The sequence below is a fragment of the Anoplolepis gracilipes genome, chromosome 12 (genome assembly GCF_047496725.1).
Source record: "Anoplolepis gracilipes chromosome 12, ASM4749672v1, whole genome shotgun sequence".
NCBI classification, from domain to species: Eukaryota; Metazoa; Arthropoda; class Insecta; order Hymenoptera; family Formicidae; genus Anoplolepis; species Anoplolepis gracilipes.
Genome location: NC_132981.1, coordinates 890202 through 908217, shown reverse-complemented (window position 1 = coordinate 908217; position 18016 = coordinate 890202). Strand labels below are relative to the sequence as shown.

General features: G+C 32.6%; 1 protein-coding gene across 4 annotated transcripts; it reads right to left on the bottom strand.

The window, feature by feature from the left end:
* Nucleotides 1–918: 918 nt before the first annotated feature.
* On the bottom strand, nucleotides 919–14734 carry LOC140671758 (proto-oncogene tyrosine-protein kinase ROS-like). Of its 4 annotated transcripts, none has more exons than XM_072903341.1 (16): nucleotides 14483–14734; nucleotides 10749–10986; nucleotides 10244–10516; nucleotides 8855–9055; nucleotides 7337–7690; nucleotides 7056–7225; nucleotides 6585–6948; nucleotides 6204–6470; nucleotides 5807–6112; nucleotides 5297–5399; nucleotides 4544–5179; nucleotides 2885–4305; nucleotides 2648–2731; nucleotides 2274–2488; nucleotides 1513–1983; nucleotides 919–1324 (listed from the first exon to the last, which is right to left on the bottom strand). In XM_072903341.1, the coding sequence occupies exons 1-16, from the start codon at nucleotides 14651–14653 to the stop codon at nucleotides 962–964; spliced, it is 5637 nt and encodes a 1878-aa protein (XP_072759442.1). In that variant the 5' UTR covers nucleotides 14654–14734; the 3' UTR covers nucleotides 919–961. The 4 variants fall into 4 exon arrangements, with proteins under 4 accessions (XP_072759442.1, XP_072759443.1, XP_072759444.1 ...); XM_072903342.1 differs by having other exon boundaries at nucleotides 2885–3864; nucleotides 14483–14733; XM_072903343.1 differs by lacking the exons at nucleotides 8855–9055; nucleotides 10244–10516; nucleotides 10749–10986 and having other exon boundaries at nucleotides 14483–14731.
* Between the last annotated feature and the right edge of the window lie 3282 nt (nucleotides 14735–18016).

Below are 18016 nucleotides of genomic sequence, written 5' to 3'. Positions count from 1 at the left end.
ACTGACACGTACATACACATTTGATTGAAAACTTTATAAATGTTATTAGACTTTTTCTGTAGTTCCTCTTAATATACTAGACAAGTAATCAAATAAAAATAAATATGTTGTAATAATTGTTTGAGTGAATTATAGACAAGCCAAAAATTACAAAATTACAGATCTTCACTGTCACTATTCATGCGCAAAATTTTAATCTATTTAAATATTTTCTATATATTTTATTTCATTAAAAATTGCAACTGTGACAATTATCTCTTTTATGTACATACTATGCGTGCTTTCAGAGCCCACTATTCGAGCCTGTTGTTTTTGACGGTCTGTAATATGAGTGTCAAGTGGTTCGAGTAGAGTGACTTGTAACGTGCTTGCGGTTGTGTGATTGGTGATCTTATTGATTATATTAAATAAAATCATAATGACAGTCTGAGTAATCGATTTGAAGTTACCACTTTGGCTAAAATATATGTTACTTTTAATTTGCTCTGCTGGTAATTTATTTTCTTTTGAAAAGATACCTGGCACTAATTCAAAAAGAATTGTGCTTTCTAAGAATTGTTTGATCAAAAATAATAGTCAATAAATATGTAAGGTTTTTTAAATTTTTTTCTTAATTTTTTAATTAATTATTTTTTTTATATAAAGATATCATGTTTGATATGCAAGAAGATATTTTGATTAATTAGTCTTAAGGAATTTCAGTATAATTACAGAAATATTTGTTTAAATATTTAATAATTTACATATTATTTTATTCAATTTATTAATATTTATATAATATATGTACATTTTCATACAACAATACATGCATACAATTGTATAAATTATAAAACTGTATGAATGCCTTTAAAAACATTTATGCATATATAAAAATAATCATTTTTTCAAATATTTTATAGATATGCTAAAATTCACCTTTTCTGACAGTGATATACATACAAAAAATTAATTATTTAAAAAATTAATCATTTGCCGGTTGTTCATTATCCACTGGACTTAGTACTGCATCTTCTATGACTTCTCTTAATGCTATAATATTTTTCAAACAACGTTTAAAATTCGGTCTAGGATTCTCTACATTCCAACAATACACCATCAACTGGTACAATGTTGATGGACAGTTGAGAGGTCTCGACAATCTGCCTCCTGCGCGTACATAATTTATCACTTCAGAAAGAGTTCTGTCAGTATAGGGTTTCTCACCTAATGATGTAATTTCCCACATTAACACCCCGAATGACCAAACGTCGCTCTGGGAAGTAAATTTTCCGGTATCCAAAGATTCTGGTGCCATCCAGCGAATAGGAACCAGATCTTCACTTCTCTAAAACATAATTTTAGCGAAATTCCTCTGGTTAAAATTGTTCATTTTTAACATATATATGCTAACAAATAATATACACTTATTTTTTGTTTTATGTATAAAAGTAATTTATTTTCCTTAAATTGTCTTTTGAAAGAAAGCAAAAAAATATTTTTGAATAGTTTTATTTTTTTTATAATTGTATTTACCATACGGTAATATTCATCTCTGTAAATATCTCTAGTTAGCCCAAAATCGCCAATTTTGACGACACGATTCTCACGATCTCTCGAGGATATTAAGCAATTTCGACAGGCAAGATCTCTATGTACAAAACGCAATTCTTCCAGATAGCAACAGCCTCGCGCAATATCTTCGCACATAGCGAGCAAATCTTGCAGACGCAGAGCGTGCGAATCTGATGGTTGCAATATTCGACTCTCTGTCAAATATTTCTGTAGATCAGTTTCCATTAATTCCAAAACGAGTAATGGAGAATTTTCGTCTGAGCAAACGGCCAACAATCTTAGCACATGTTTATATCGAAAGCGATTCATTAGCCTGGCCTCCTCTAAAAATTTTTCTTTGTCTCGCAAAGAAGCATTTCTTCGAAGCATTTTTATAGCAACAGGCATCTCGATACTCGGATTTTCTAAATTCTTCATTCTTCCTTGATACACCTATAAGATGTGTGACATTAATTTAATTATACACATCATTAAAAAATATATAGTTTAATGTCAAGTAACAATATATTTCATTTGATATAATAATATAATTTAATTAAAAATAATAGGGTAAATGAGTATGTTGTTCCAAAAAACTTTGTTACTTAATCTCTCTCATAAAAAGTTATTCCTGCAAAAGCTATTATACTTATTTTTATTAAAGAATCCACATATCTCATTTTAATATCTTGTCATCTAAAAATAAATGGCGTCAAAAATTGCATTAGAAAATTAATTTTTACCTCTCCGAATGCGCCGCTACCAAGTAATTCTGTTATTGTAATTTGCTCACGTTTGACTTTCATCAATTTATTCGAATTACGTTGCAACATAGGTCTGTATGACGTATTGAACTGAATAATATTTTTAGTAGGCATCAAATCTAAACTCGCTAATTCGATGTCGGTCATTATAGGAGGTAAAACTTGCTCATTATTTTCCTTGCGTTGTCGATATACTATTAAAATTACAATATACTTATCTACCAATATGTATATATATGTATAATATATAATATTTACATCTAACAATAAGTTAACTTTTTCAGAAAATCTCTCTATATGTAGTATTTAATATAATTTGTAATTAAAGACTGAAACGTATCAAATGTACTTACAATAATAAAAGCAGCAGATGCTAATTAGTATAACGACAATAACTATAACGACAAACGCTGTTGCAGTGCTCGAAATACCATCACCTTAATTGCGCAAAAATATGGTTTTAATATTTTTGTTTCAAAACTTACTTCTACTTCTTGTAACTTTATTATTTCTAATTTTTAAAATTTGATAAGCATTCTTAGTTTTAAAATAAACATTTAATATGTGTTATGGTATCTTCTCTTGCTTACTTAATGTTGAAAAAGTAAATCTTTCATCAGTCGGCCATGTAAAGTTTTCCTCGTACTCAGGATATTTCAATATCAAGCGAAACTGATATGAAGTTTCCGGTTGTAACTTTTTTATGTAGAATGTTACTTCCTCGTCATAGTTCACCTTAATAGTGTTTGTTGTTTGCCAATTTTTTGTCGAATCGTTTTTGTATTTTAACGCACAAAGAACCGTCAGATTGGTATTCGGAATCCAAGATATGTTCATGGTGTTTATGCTGACTCCGCTTAAAGTGATATTGTTCAGTTCCAAGTATGTGCGAATGGTCTTACTTGAACTGTCGTTGTAAAAATCGCTGAAATTAACTGGATATACACGCACATATATCAAGTACTCATATGCAAATAGCAACTGAAGTTTTGTAGAAAACATGCCATCTGCCGTATATTGAGGCATTTTAATTACTTGTTCGCCCGTGTGTGGTATTCCGTCTATTAAAATAAGCTTCCAATGCACTTCGTAGGTAACAGGCACACAGTTCAGTTTCTTGGGCGGCATCCATTGAACTGCTATTATAGTAGGTGTTAGAGTTTGAACCGTTATGTTTTCCGGTGCATTAAGCTTGTCCGGCTTAGTTCTAATAAATAATGTGTTATCCGAACCCAATATAGGATTCATCGATAACTGATCTTCGTAAAAATTGCTTAGGTTTAACTGCAACTCGTACTCTGTAAGCGGCGTTAAATTCTGAATTTCATAATAACGCTCATACGTCTGCACTTTGAATTTTTTGAACTTATTAAGGCCATTGTCTAGACAATGGCTTATGTGTATAGTATATAGAGTAGTAGGTAAATTGTATTTTCCGCATCCATTCTTGCGAACCGGTTCCGTAAGATTTACAATGATGCTGTTTGTCATTACTTCCATTATTTTAATGTTGTAAACTTTTTCTTTTGGTGTCAGACATCTAGTCGGAGGGTATGATTGCAAAGATTGACTGAAAGCATAAAATCTAGCAATTGAATAAGACATTTTTATTTTTTGAATATATTTAAATGCATTTACGCTCTCGAGACGTGCATATATTTTTCTCAAAACATAGATTTCATTATTGTCGAATGTAGAAATGTATATGTTTGTCTTGTCAAACGTTAAAAAGTTAAAACTTTTTGTATAGCTAATATCTCTGGCATTTAAAATGATATTGCTTTTACAAATATCAATGTCTGTCACAATCACGTAATTCATCGATGTCCAATAAATTAGCGGCTTTTCAATATTCATGTCGTCAATTGTCATGGAGAAATGCGTTGACAACGTTGATGCATCAAAAAAGCAAGAGCATATATTGAATGTGTTTGTTTGAAAGATTTGTGCGCGTTTTCCATCGAAATCTAATTGCATTAACTTTGATTGATTTACATTATGATATAAAATTCTAAAAAATATATGGAATATTTTAGTTATTTTATTATAAATTCTTTCGAAAATAGAATATTATTTAAAGAATAGCAAAGACTCATATAGTAAATATTCATTCTTATAAATATGTGTCAATTTATTTGACCTTTTAAGAGAAATGATCTTAATTACAAAATCAAATAAATTTGCAGATAAATTACAAATTTTTAATGGAAAAATTGTTCATTTGTTTAAATAGATGACAGTTGACGTACCCTATAAATGGCAGTACAGTGAAATCATGAAAATTTGTTTTGATTTTAATCTTATCAAATTTGACTATGCCATTTTGCCACATTGTTAAGTCGAGCTTCATAATGACAAATGTAGATAACTCAAAGTCAAATTGCTTCCAATACAGATTTCTTGCTACCCAATCGATGCAGAGATTGCTTGCATTATTTTGAAGGCGAGCTATTTTTGTGATATTATTTTTATTCATTTCCCATGTCATTAGATTTCTTGTGATATCAATCCAATAAATTTTATATTCCGCTATCGAATAAGCGACTTGTAACACATTTTGTACCGGTATAGTAGTTTTGTTGGTTTTTGAATCCAGGTCCCATATATCGATACCGTCATTCGATACTGTCAATAATTGTGGTATTGGATTTTCATGTGCGGTTGATACATTTAAATCTGTGTAAGGACTAACACCAACTTTAGTATGCGCTCGTACTCTAAAATAGTATGTCGTGTTTGATGTTAAATTCTGCACCGTATTCTCCAATCTCGTAGCGAGAATACTTTTGTCGTTGCAGATTGGAATCATTTTGTGATTCTTTATAAACCAACACTGCACTGTGTAACTTTGTATAATGTCATGTGTAAATTCAGGTTGGTTCCATCTGTCCAAGAAAACAAAATTTTATTGGTTTTATATTTAGTAAATTTATAACGGAATTAACGTTTTTATATGTCGTTAAATTTGAAAGAAATATATACTAAAAATGTATATTTGTTACCTGAATGTCACAGAAATGTCTGTTTTACTTATAAATCCACTGTGAAATTCCACGAATGCTCTCGGAGATGTTGGCTTGCTTGAAATGTACTCTGGAATGTACTCTACAAATTTAAATATTTGGATATTAACAATTATATACAAATTTTTAATATTAATAACTGAATATAAAATTATTGGAATTAACAAATCGTTTCTAACATTTTAAGTCTGCCATTAAAGACAGTAATTACTTCACGATTATGCAGCAAAGTGTGACAACTTATACACCTGTTATGCGATCGGTGACATTCGATACAGCATTTGCTCTTAAATCTTTCTGGTCAGTCAATTGTCACAATCGTCACGTTACGTAGTCCAAATTCTGATGCGACTTATATAAAAAAAATGTAAGACGTCAACTATTATATTTTTTGTTAGACGTTGGGTGTGTGAAGTAAATTAATTTTGTTTTTTGTTAGCATTTTAAGTCTGTCATCAAAGATGGACAAAAAAAAACTGGTGCACTCACTTATTTTTATGGTTAAATTCCCAGTGTCGCCAATTAAACCATAAGACACCGTATGGACAACGAAGAAGTATTGTTCTTCAGGCATTAGGTTGTGTACTAGGACCTCTCTCATTTGCACAGCATTCTCATTAAAATTAATATCGTTGCTTTCACTGACGTTTTTCATTCTAATATCTTTTGGATTCTTTATTGGCCACCATCTTATAAAATAACCCTCGATACGACCTTTTGGTCGCAGCCATTCGAGAATTACATTGGTAGAATTGATGATTTGATATGAGTTGATATTTAAAACTGGATTAGGCCCTAAAATGACAAAAACAAAGTCGCGCTGTTAATTATTTAAATATACTATTAACTATTCCTAAAAATTATGGTATATATGTATTATACTTACTGATTGTGTAATTCATTTGCAATGAATGCAGACTTTTAACGCCATAACTGACAGTGTTTACTTGTATAATATATCTTTCACTGGGTGTCATATTCACTTTCACTTCCTCGACAAGAATGTGTAAGGTTTTGATCCATCTATGATCGTCTTGCATACGATATCTGACGAGATATCCGGTAACTATTGAATCCGTCGGAGCTTCCCAATATATGACAAAAATATTGCTAGTGATTTCCTCAATACTGAAATTCTTCGGTGGATGAGGCGCTAAAAAATAATTCTGATCATTAGTAAGACTAACAAAGTTATGTGTTTAATACCAAATACTGCATTTAAATAAAATATAAAGTGTAAAGAATTTAGAGAATGATTATTACTTACGAACAATTTTTTGAAAATGACACGGCTTGCTTCGAAGTCCATGACTAATGGCGTAAATTAAAATGCTATATATTACACCAGGGTAAAGATCTTTAAGGATGATATAATCCGATTTTGTAATCAAAGTGTTCTCCTTTTCCGAAAAGGCTATCTTGAAGAAGAATACTTCATATTTTGCATGCTTATAATTGATATTGTTCTTCCAGGAGATGTTCAAACCTTTTTCAAAAGTCTTTACATATTTGATCACAGGACGGGCGGGATACGTCGCTTGATATATGACAGTTTCGTTTGACTCGACTTTATTGCTAATTGCTTGTACTATTATGGAATAATTTCCTCCCTGCAGCAGAGTCAAAGTAACCTGCAAATTTAACAATTACATCAAAATAATAAATTAAAATTATTTGATTGAAACAAATTAGGCACTGATTAAAAGAATAAGTTATTTTATTTAATAATTTATAAAACCTTTGTTTTATTAGTCGTCAAAATGTTACTATCGCCACCAATCGTCGTTTCCACCTCGTGGTATTGTAACTTGTAACTGTCTTGTATACTGAAACTCATCGAAGTCCAGAGAACCTGTATCAGACCAGTACCTGTATCGATCGCTCTAAGATCGTAAACAGATAATGGCTCTAATAAATATACAAAATATATTAGGAAACAATGTATTTATTAAATAATCATGCGTGCATTAATTGAAGCAGGCATTTTTAGAGGCAATACATGCAAAGCCGACAACGTACTCAGAGTGACATATCCGCTAGCCGGAAAACTGGTAATCTCGCCAGAAACCGTCCTCACGAATACTTCATACGTCTTGCCAGGCCCTAAGTTCTTGAATTCCCATTTGTTCTTGTCGTGTCGGTTTTGCCTAATAGGCGCGAGCTTCTGGTTATTATAGAGCGATATTTCATACATGTCGAACTCGGAAGTTCCATTGGGTGGATTCCAAAACATACGGAAGGAAGTCGACGTTACGCTAGATTTATCGAAGGTTACATTGAGGGGAGGCAACGGCATAGTGCGACGCTGAGCTGTGAGGGGCGCGGATGTTTCGTTCTCGGAAACTGTCTGCACGGAAATGTTGTATGCTCTGCCTGTAATATGAAAAAAATTAAGAAAAATAATTATATGGCTCGTTAATTTCTACTTATAATAATCGTGTAATTTTTATAAATGGATATATCTATTTATGTTTAAATATTAATTACAATTTTATATCGCGATTTAATATTTATAATAAATATTACATTTTTTAAATCTTAATTGTCATTAATAATGGTTGATTTTTGACAAGCTTTAAACCGAATAACTTTGATTGTCCAAAATCTCTGTGTATTTGTACCAAATTTTCTATATAATTAAGTCTATTAATATTAAATATTTAATACATAAGGCACAATCAAGTTGAGTTAATAATTTAACTATTAGTATTATTTGAGTGTTATTTGATTACGTCAAGCATATCTGATAATTGGAACAACGCATAAATATAAATCAATAGACTACTGAGTATTGATTTAATTCAAACTTCAAAAGCCAAGCAATTTTACTGTAAATTTTCATAACATACGCTTTTCTTATTACTCAATTAATTTTCTAAGAAATACCGCAGATAACAGTTGTGATAACAGATTTCATTGCACTTGTACAATCAAGTAAATTAAACATCTGTAACATATTAAATAGAATTTGATACACAACTTAATTAAACCTAAATGAATGCTTTTTAATTATTTTTTTTATATAATGAATAAATTAATTTCGTATGTAATTTCTTTTTATAGGTCTGCTTAAGGTCTTTTAAATAGATTCTTGTTTTTTGTTTTAGAAAAAGTAAGTATTAATACAATTGTCTTATTGTTAGAGTGATATCTCCTCCAGTTGACTAACTTCTATACAATTTACTGTTGTACAAACGTACAATTTACTTGTTTTGGAATTCATGAGCTATTTAACCGCAGACGCGTACTTTCTCCGCGATTCTGCTTATTGTTAGAATAGTTTCGATTCGTATATTCAGAAAAAGAAACCTCAATGAGCCCTATTCAATTTTAACGCGTATAAATATTTTGTAACATGTACATATTGCAACTTAAAAGAAAAGAAAAACAAACGCGGTTCCTTTTTTATTAAAATTGATTTTTCACAAAACGTAAGAGTGTGTCTTAAAATACGTTTAGGTAAATTACACATAATGTTGTTAATTTGGTATATCCGATAGCCTAGCACATGTAATTACGTGACAGCAAACAGCTGACCTGGAACGAGTCCTTTGAAAATTGCTTGTGTAGGACGGTCCTCTTTCTCTATATAGAGAACAGATTCTATGGTATCCGGTGGATATATACTAACTTTGTAGTGCGTGTATATTCCGTTAAAGAAAGACGACTCATAGCATATTACCAGCAGGGTTGTTTTGTTGCTGAGCCAGACATTAAATTTTTCCGGAGTATTTGGTTCTAAAAATAATTCAATGACATATTTGTATGCAAAATTTACAGAAAAAAAGCTTGTAACGGCACGCCGTTACTAACGGTCTCGGGGCCGAACACCCGCCCCCAAAATTCGAGAGACCCGGCGCCTATGCGCGCCCTACCGCGCGACAATCGCGCACGCCATTGGGAACACCCTCTTTCTCGTATGAGACGAGAGAGAGGGAAAGCTCCCGGGTATATAAGCCCGACCGACCGACGACCAGATACCTGTCCTGATCCTAAGTCCGGCCGGGCAAGTAGCTTCAGAGTTAAGCTCCGAAGCAAAGCCAGCAGCTAGACTCAAGCCTCTCCTCGAGCTCCTGACCGTCGATCCGGGAGAAGGGTGTTCTCTTCTCCTGCCGGGTGTGCCCGATGACCGACTCCGCTCTCGACCACGCGATTCGGAAGGAGGGTGTTCTCTCCTTCTGCCGGGTGTTCCCGGCGGCCGCGATCCCGACCAACCGTCGATCCGGGAGAAGGGTGTTCTCTTCTCCTGCCGGATGTTCCCGGCGACCGACTCCATCCTCGACCACGCGACCCGGAAGGAAGATGTTCTCTCCTTCTGCCGGGTGTTCCCGGTGGCCGCACTCTCGACCAACCGTCGATCCAGAAGAAGAGTATCCTCTTCTCCTGCCGGGTGTTCCCGGTGACTGACGACAAGCGCGCCCGATCGCCGCCAAGCGGCCTGCTTGTAACGCGAAACCGATCGCGAACCGCATCGCACCATCTGTAAATAATTGCGCTGCGAACCGCTTGTATTGCGACCCGCTCGCAACCCGCGCTGCCTTAGCTTGTAGATACTCGCAACCCGCTTGTGATGCGCACCGTTTATACCTGTAATCAACCGTCACGCTTACACCTGTAACCAACTGCACCGCTAACCGCTTGCACCCGTACCGCTTGCCGAACACGCCCGCTTGCGCCACGCCGACCTACACTCTCACCCCCCACGCACATACACGCACATCACATATACACAATCACACATGTAAATAGCACACGACCCCTATTACATGTAAATACTAAGCTTAATAAAACATTTGTAATCAACCACCCCGTTCTCGTCAATTGAAGTCTCCCCCTTCTCCCGAATCCTGGAACCGACGAGCTTGTCCGAGACGTCGGGAAAGGTGCACCGTTACAAACTTAGGGATTATTCTCAATTATATATACTAGTTGTAAAGTTTCTGCTGATGTAAGCAACGCTCTTCTTCACATCCAACACGGTGAAGAGCTGAAGCGAATACGTAGCACCAGGAGTGAGATCTTGGAGTGTATACGACACCGAGTCGACAGGGACTCTGATCTTGAGATATCGGTTGTCGCTGAAACTTTGCATCCGCAATTCAAAACCGGAATAATTCCCTTGGGCCGGAGGTGACCAATATATGATCGCAGTTTCTCCATTTTGTACCGATACCGTCAAGTCTGAAGGCGGATCGGGTGCTACAGTGAGAAAACAAAATTCTATTTTAATTGACCTTTTACTTAAGAATCTTTACCGCATGTTTCTTAATCGTTAATTTAAAAAATACATTGCGCTTTTAAATAATTAAACACTTTAATTCGAAAAATAGCGAGGAAAACAAATCTCTGATATATATGTATATATTACAAGAGGGATGTTAAAAAATGCGCTATTAAAAATAATTTTATTGAGCAACATCAATTTACGTACGCGTCGTAATCGAGGCGGTCCACATCAGACAGTCATGAAGAGTACTATTACTGTAATACAACCAATATTCGTATCTCGTGCCAGGCAAGCCCTTAAACTTTACGACATCACCGGTGGCGGCTATAGTGGTATTTGACAGTGGAGAACCAACAGGTGGACTGTAATCTAAACGGTACCAAGACCCATTCTGGCTTAGATTATTTGGTATCTCGATTGCGAGGTCAGCCGAGTATGTGACCTGTGGCAACGCACATAAGAATTGCCGTTAATTTGCACACATATATCATATTTAAAAAATTATTCATTCAAAATTGAAATGCTTCAAGTGAGAGTCCAAAAATTGAAAGGCAGTTGTTTATTGGAAATAAATAGTATATCGATATACATATACATAAGTATAATTTGTTATATATCGCGAATTTACAGTAGTATGTACACATTGGGGAAACAATGCGTCTCTGGAGAACGTAGGAAGGATACGAATCTATAACATTATTGTTGACGTATTGATAGATTATAAATGATGTTTGGTGTACGAACATCAAATAATTATTAATTTTATTTGTGAAGGAATAAATATCTACTTATATTTCTTCTAAAACATACAAAATATGTAGGAGAACGTGGGGTAGAACGGCACCGCGGGGTACAATGGTGCAGAATTGATATCTTTTTACAGATGCTACCATCTCATGAAATATGTTGCAATTATTGCTATTAGGTGTCTCTTTCTGCGTGCTGTTATCAGTGGTCGCAATATTTTTAGTTGAAAGTTGTTCTAAATTATTTAATGCACTTGTTGTGCTCTCCGCGACTGAGTTGTAATTTTTCGATATATTTACATAAGGTAAACAATGATAAAATCTATTTTTTATTACCGTAAATACATTTATATTTTAAAATGATCTTTTTTTATTAATTTCATACTGTGTCTATGTAAATATTGATAAATTATAATTTTTTATATGATCAAAAGTAAATAAATAAATACGTTTTGAGGCATAATGAAATATTAGCCCACGAAATGTTGTACTTTTTATTTTTATACTAGAGAAAGAAAGAGAGTATACATAGATGCTGTCTTTCAAAATAAATACCAAAAATTATTACATTAAAGGATATTTTTCCATGCTTTAAAGAGAAAAATATGTATTATAACAAGAGAATTGTTTTTAGTTATGAATTTATAGTTATCATTTAAAAATACAAATCTATATTCTTATGTTCTATATATCATATTATAATATACAACTTTTAAGAAGTTTTAGACATCAATGTTAACGAAATATACAAGTTTTGGAGGTAGTCCATTATACCCCGCATAAAAAGCATGTCACGAAAATCTAGGCTTTTACTAAATCAATAATCTCGTCTAATTAAACTATTATTTTATAATAAACTTGTGTTTTTTCTTATAGTGGATATTCCAAAGAATATTTTTAGTAAAAAAAAGATCGATTTATTTTTTTTTAATATGTCAAAAACTTGCTCAATGCTTACGTTGGCCGTTCTACCCCACGTTCCCCTATAAATTTTTCAGTAATATAAATTATGCCTTTGAATATGTAATATCAAATAAGATGGATTTTGTTATGTAATAATAATTTAATCTTTTAATTCTTTAATAAAAAAAAAATCGCTGAGTGAATATTCGAAACAGCGAAAGATTAATTTGTTGACCTGTATTTCAGACTTGTCAATTTACTCGATTCGAGAACGCGTCTAAGCGTCTGTTTTTCGAAAAGTATAAGTTGCCTTTTTTTCAACAATCTTTCTTGGTATAGATATAATATATGTCAAATAGTTTTTGTATATTGTTATAGCCCCAAAAAAGGTTACAGATTTAATGAATATATATATATATATACATATAATTATATTGATGCAGGAATGCATCGCGAGCGAAACGATAATCGCGCGAGCCGCTGACGCAGCGAGCCACGCGCGCCCGAGACCGAGCGCGAACGCGAAACCGGAAAGCGCTCTCGGAGACGCACTGGAAAGGTGTCGCCGAATTGCTAAAAGTACAAGCGAGGAAATTCGACTTTGAACTTCCTCGCCTGCACTAAAACGCGAATTCAGCAACATAACCATATTTGGTCATGTTGCTAAGGGACCCTCTCCGAAAAACCATGCAGTTAGGAGGGAAGCTCAGCACCCGCCGCGATGAAGCGAGGGGCAGTCGTTGATCAGATCCTAAAGAGGAATAATCGTTACGGACAGTTATTAAATAGAACGAGATACACGAATAACTAAGAGATATACGCGCGCCTGAGATAAGCCGACGCGTATCAGACTATCTATACGACAGAGTATACGAGAGATACCGCTCTCTCCCTTTAACTGATAATACACACAAGTGTAAATACGTACGCTGGGAGCAGTGACAAAATACCAACCCATTGATTCTATTTAACTGTTATTTATTATAATAAAACGAAGAAAGCAAACAATTAAAAATATTATTAAAATAAAAGGAGGCCACTCCCCGCCGTATCCCCGGCCTTCCCTGAACGAATCCCGAAAAATCCTGTGCCCCCCTCCTGGAGGCACAACAATATTAAAAAGAAAGTTACATAAGAATGGGTTAATAAGAGGGCTAATAAGAATAATTTATAATTTTTTTTAGCAAATAAGTCATAAAAGGCTCAGCATTTTCTTATTGTTGCTGTATTTAAACTTTTGTTTATAAATAATTCAATTTTTTTAACTTATAATTTAATTTTTTTACACACTTCGGTTTTAACTTTTTCAACTAAACAACTCCACTTTTTGACTTTTTTCTTACAAGTGTGTTCAAAATTATTGTAGTTTTTACAATGTTTATATTTATTTAAGAAATAAATATGTTTTTTATTACTATTATTATTTCATTTTTATTTGTTATCTGTTGAAAATTATAAAAATCGCATAAATTTATGTATTTAGAAATTCTACTAAATTTTTTTTTTTATGGTATTTTTAATTCAAATCATAATAAGAAATGGTGTTAGATATTTTTGATTTTTATATTTGTTCAAAATATATATTGATATACATTGAATGATAAATTGCATATAAAATCAAGTGGCAGAGAGTGGCTGTTATTGCGCACATGATTTAACTATTGACCTCAAAGTTAACTGATACTTAAAATACAAATTGAAATAATACCTAAAACTGTTTTAAATATTAATATTTTACAATATCGATATTTAGCTGTACAGAAACAACTATCCTTAACTCAAAGAATGTTAATTCTTTATATATTGGTTGGTAAATATATTAAATATAATTTAGTACTAATTTTACTATATAAAAATAAATAAATATTTAGAGTAAATTGTTTTAGATATATTGTTTTAGATCAGAAAAATGAGTGAAATATAAATTAGAAAAAGTGTCAGAGCAAATGTTATAAATATAACAGATACTGTTAGCAGAATCAACGGAATCATTAATGTTAAAAATTGATATTCTTAAATATATCAATTACAAAAGCATGGATTACGATTATATTGCAATAAACTGTTTCAAAATTAAATTTAATTTAATATTATATAATATCTATTTTTACTATGTGATAATTTCAAAATGAGAAATTGACAAACACTACACTACATTATACATTCTTACTCAAAATATTAATTTTGATTACGCATTATATAATTTTAATTATATATACATAAATAACTTGCATTATTCACAATACATTTAATTTTATAATATATATTTAACAAAATAATCTGTTTTACCTGTGTGAAGGTTTGATTTGGACACATAGAACACTCTTCCTGAAAGCTGTTCGAAGCTATACTATCTTCCGAATCCGACAAGATGACCACTCTTACTAACATTAACACTTCCAGTAAAACACATATTACCGTTTTCAACATAATAATTTTGTCCTTTTGTAATATTTGCATTTAATCAGCTTTCTTTCAATCAATTCTTGGTAGTTCAGCTATAAATATTAATTTTATCGATATTCTGAACCATAAAAATGTACTAATCAAGTTGATGTTTTCTTACGTATATTATTTTTTTAAATCGGATTAGTATATCAATCTTGAGATATTTTTCCAAAGTTACTATTCTTTATAACCGATTACAAAGCATTTTATATAATAAGTTTAAATTATAAAACTTTTTATAAATAAATGTTCACTTTTTTTCATGAAAGTTAATGAAGATGCTGTGAACTGATACATCCGATGGAAAACAAAATAAATGTTATCAATTTCTTTTTCTAGTTCCTGTTAATATATAATATATATAAATTATATTAATATATAATATACAATAGTAGACAAGTAATCAAATAAAAATAAATATGTTGTAATAATTGCTTGAGTGAATTACATACATTCCAAAAATTACAGAATTACAGATCTTCACTGCCACTATTCATGCGCAAAACTTTAATCTACTTAAATATTTTTTATATATTTTATTTCATTTTATTTTATATTAAAAACTGTGACAATTGTCTTTTTTATGTACATACTCTGCGTATTCTCAGGACCTACTATTCATGTCTGTTGTTCTTGACAGTCGGGAATATGTGTTTAATGCAATTCGAGAAGAGTGACTTATAACGTGTTTGCGTTTGTGTGATTGGTGATTCTATTGATCATATTAATTGAAATCGTAGTACCAGTCTGGGTAATCGATTCAAAGTAACCATTTTAGCTGAATCATGACTTTTAATTTGCTCTGCTTGCAATTCATTTTTTTTCAGAAAGATACTTGGCGCTATTTCACAAAGAATTACGCTTTCTAATAATTGTTTGATAAAAAATAATAATTAATAAATATGTAAATTTTTAAAAATGTTTTATCTTTATTTATTAATAAATTTTTTCTTTGACATAAAGATATCACGTTTGATTAGTAAAAAGATATTCTGATTAATTATTCTTATAGATATTCAGTACAATTACAGAAATATTTGTTTATATATAATATTTAATAATTTACATATCATTTTATTTAATTTATGATTATTTTATATAATATATACATTTTGTATACAACTATACATGCATACAATTGAAACTGACTTATTAAAGTGTATGAATGTCTTTAAAAAACATTCATGCATATAACAATAGTGATATTTTCAAATATATCATAGATGTACAAAAATTTGTTTTTACTGGCAGTGATATATATTATACATACATAAAAAATTCATTATTTACAAAATTAATAATTGTGCCGACTATGTAATATCCACTCAGTAATGCATCTTTTAGTCTTTTCTCAATGTTATAATATTTTTCAAACAAAGTTTAAAATTTGGTCTGGCATTCTCTGCATTCCAACAACGCATCATCAACTGGTATAATTCTGATGGACAGTTGAGAGACATCTGCAACCTGCCTTCAAGCCTTGGTACCGCACCTTTACTATCTTCTTATAATGCTTGTATCTTACTTTCGACAGCCATAGTAAATATAGTAGATGGTACAACCGTTACAACCGTGTCGTGTTTTATTAGACAGTGGCTCTCAAGCTAACTTTATAACACAAACATGCGCTAATCGGCTTCGATTAAATTCTTATTCAAGTAATATTAAATTAACGGGAATTAATGAAATGGCGAGTAATACAACTAGCGCAGTAACATTAAAATTGCAATCGCAAATGAACGCATTTTCTACAACTATTGAGTGCATATGGCTCGATCGTATCACGGAACGTTTGTCTGTGTCTTTAACCGAGCGAGAAAATATTTTAATACCACATAATATTAAATTGGCTGATCCGGATTTTCATCGGTGCTCGGATATTGATATATTAATAGGAGTCGACTTATGTTGGCAACTAATTTGTGTCGGTCGTGTAAATTTATGTCAAAATCATCCGACACTTTAAAAAACACATTTAGGCCCGATTGTTGCCGATCGGTTAGATAATGCTACGTCTCACGTATGTACATAATAGAGAAATTAAAACATTTCATCTTGCAATTACTAATGAACAACTATATATTCAATTAACAAAATTTTGGCAAATAAAAAAAGAATTTTGCGCCCGTGATAATTATTTTGTAATAGAGCAATTTTGTGAGCAACATTATATTAATAATGTATCTAGAGATAAATTAGAACGATTTATAGTCAAATTACCAATAAATGAAAATAAATTGAAGACATTAGGTAATACTCGTGATACAGCATTGCGGCGTTCATACGGTTTAGAAAGACGATTAGCGCGAGATGCAAAGGATCCCGCACAGATCTTATGGAAAACGGTCCCCGGTTAAATTAGCTGAACTTTTGATATGATGTAGTTCATGATGTCTTGATCAAAAGTTCCAATGGGCCTAAGCTCGTAAATTGAACAGTTTCTGAGATACGGGGGATCAAAAGTCAATAATAATGCCTTATTCGAGAGTACCACGTTTGAGTATATCTGAGTGCAAGAAGCACTGTTGCGCACTGTCCATTTACTTGACCTCTTAAAACTCAATAGTAGTACTGTGGGCCCTTAAATATGACCCCTTGACCCCCTGACCCTTTGACTCCCACTCAGGAGTGAAAATAAAAAATCGCTTAAAAGGTAAAAAAATGGTTCTCAATCTCTTTTTCATTGTACAAATGTGAAGCACCGTCGGCATTAGCGTTACCCAGTGTGCACCACGAGGAGGTTGCTCGATCGGATTTTGCATACCATGTGGCCCTGAAAAAGGCCGTTTTTATAGTTCTCTCTATTCATCCATAAGAATCTCAACATTCATATTGTCTTGATGCTCTCTATTAGCGGCATCTCTGGTCGTATTTAGAAGACTGCCATCCGGATATTTGACATGCCTTTGATGACGAGCAAATCCTAAAAACCATAAAACACTTGCAATATGTGCTGGCAATAGAGAGAACTATAAAAACGACCCTTTTCAGGGCCACATGGTGTGCAAAATCCGATCGAGCAACCTCCTCGTGATGCACACTGGGTAATGCTAATGCCGACGGTGCTTCACATTTGTACAATGAAAAAAAGATTGAGAACCATTTTTTTACCTTTTGGACGATTTTTGATTTTGACTCCTGAGTGGGAGTCAGGGATTCAAGGGGTCATATTTAAGGGCCCACAGTACTACTATTGAGTTTTAAGAGGTCAAGTAAATGGACAGTAAGCAACAGTGCTTCTTACACTCAGATATGCTCAAACGTGGTAGTCTCGAATAAGGCACTATTATTGACTTTTGATCCCCCGTATCTCGGAAACTGTTCAATTTACGAGCTTGGGCCCATTGGAACTTTTAATCAAGACATCATGAACTA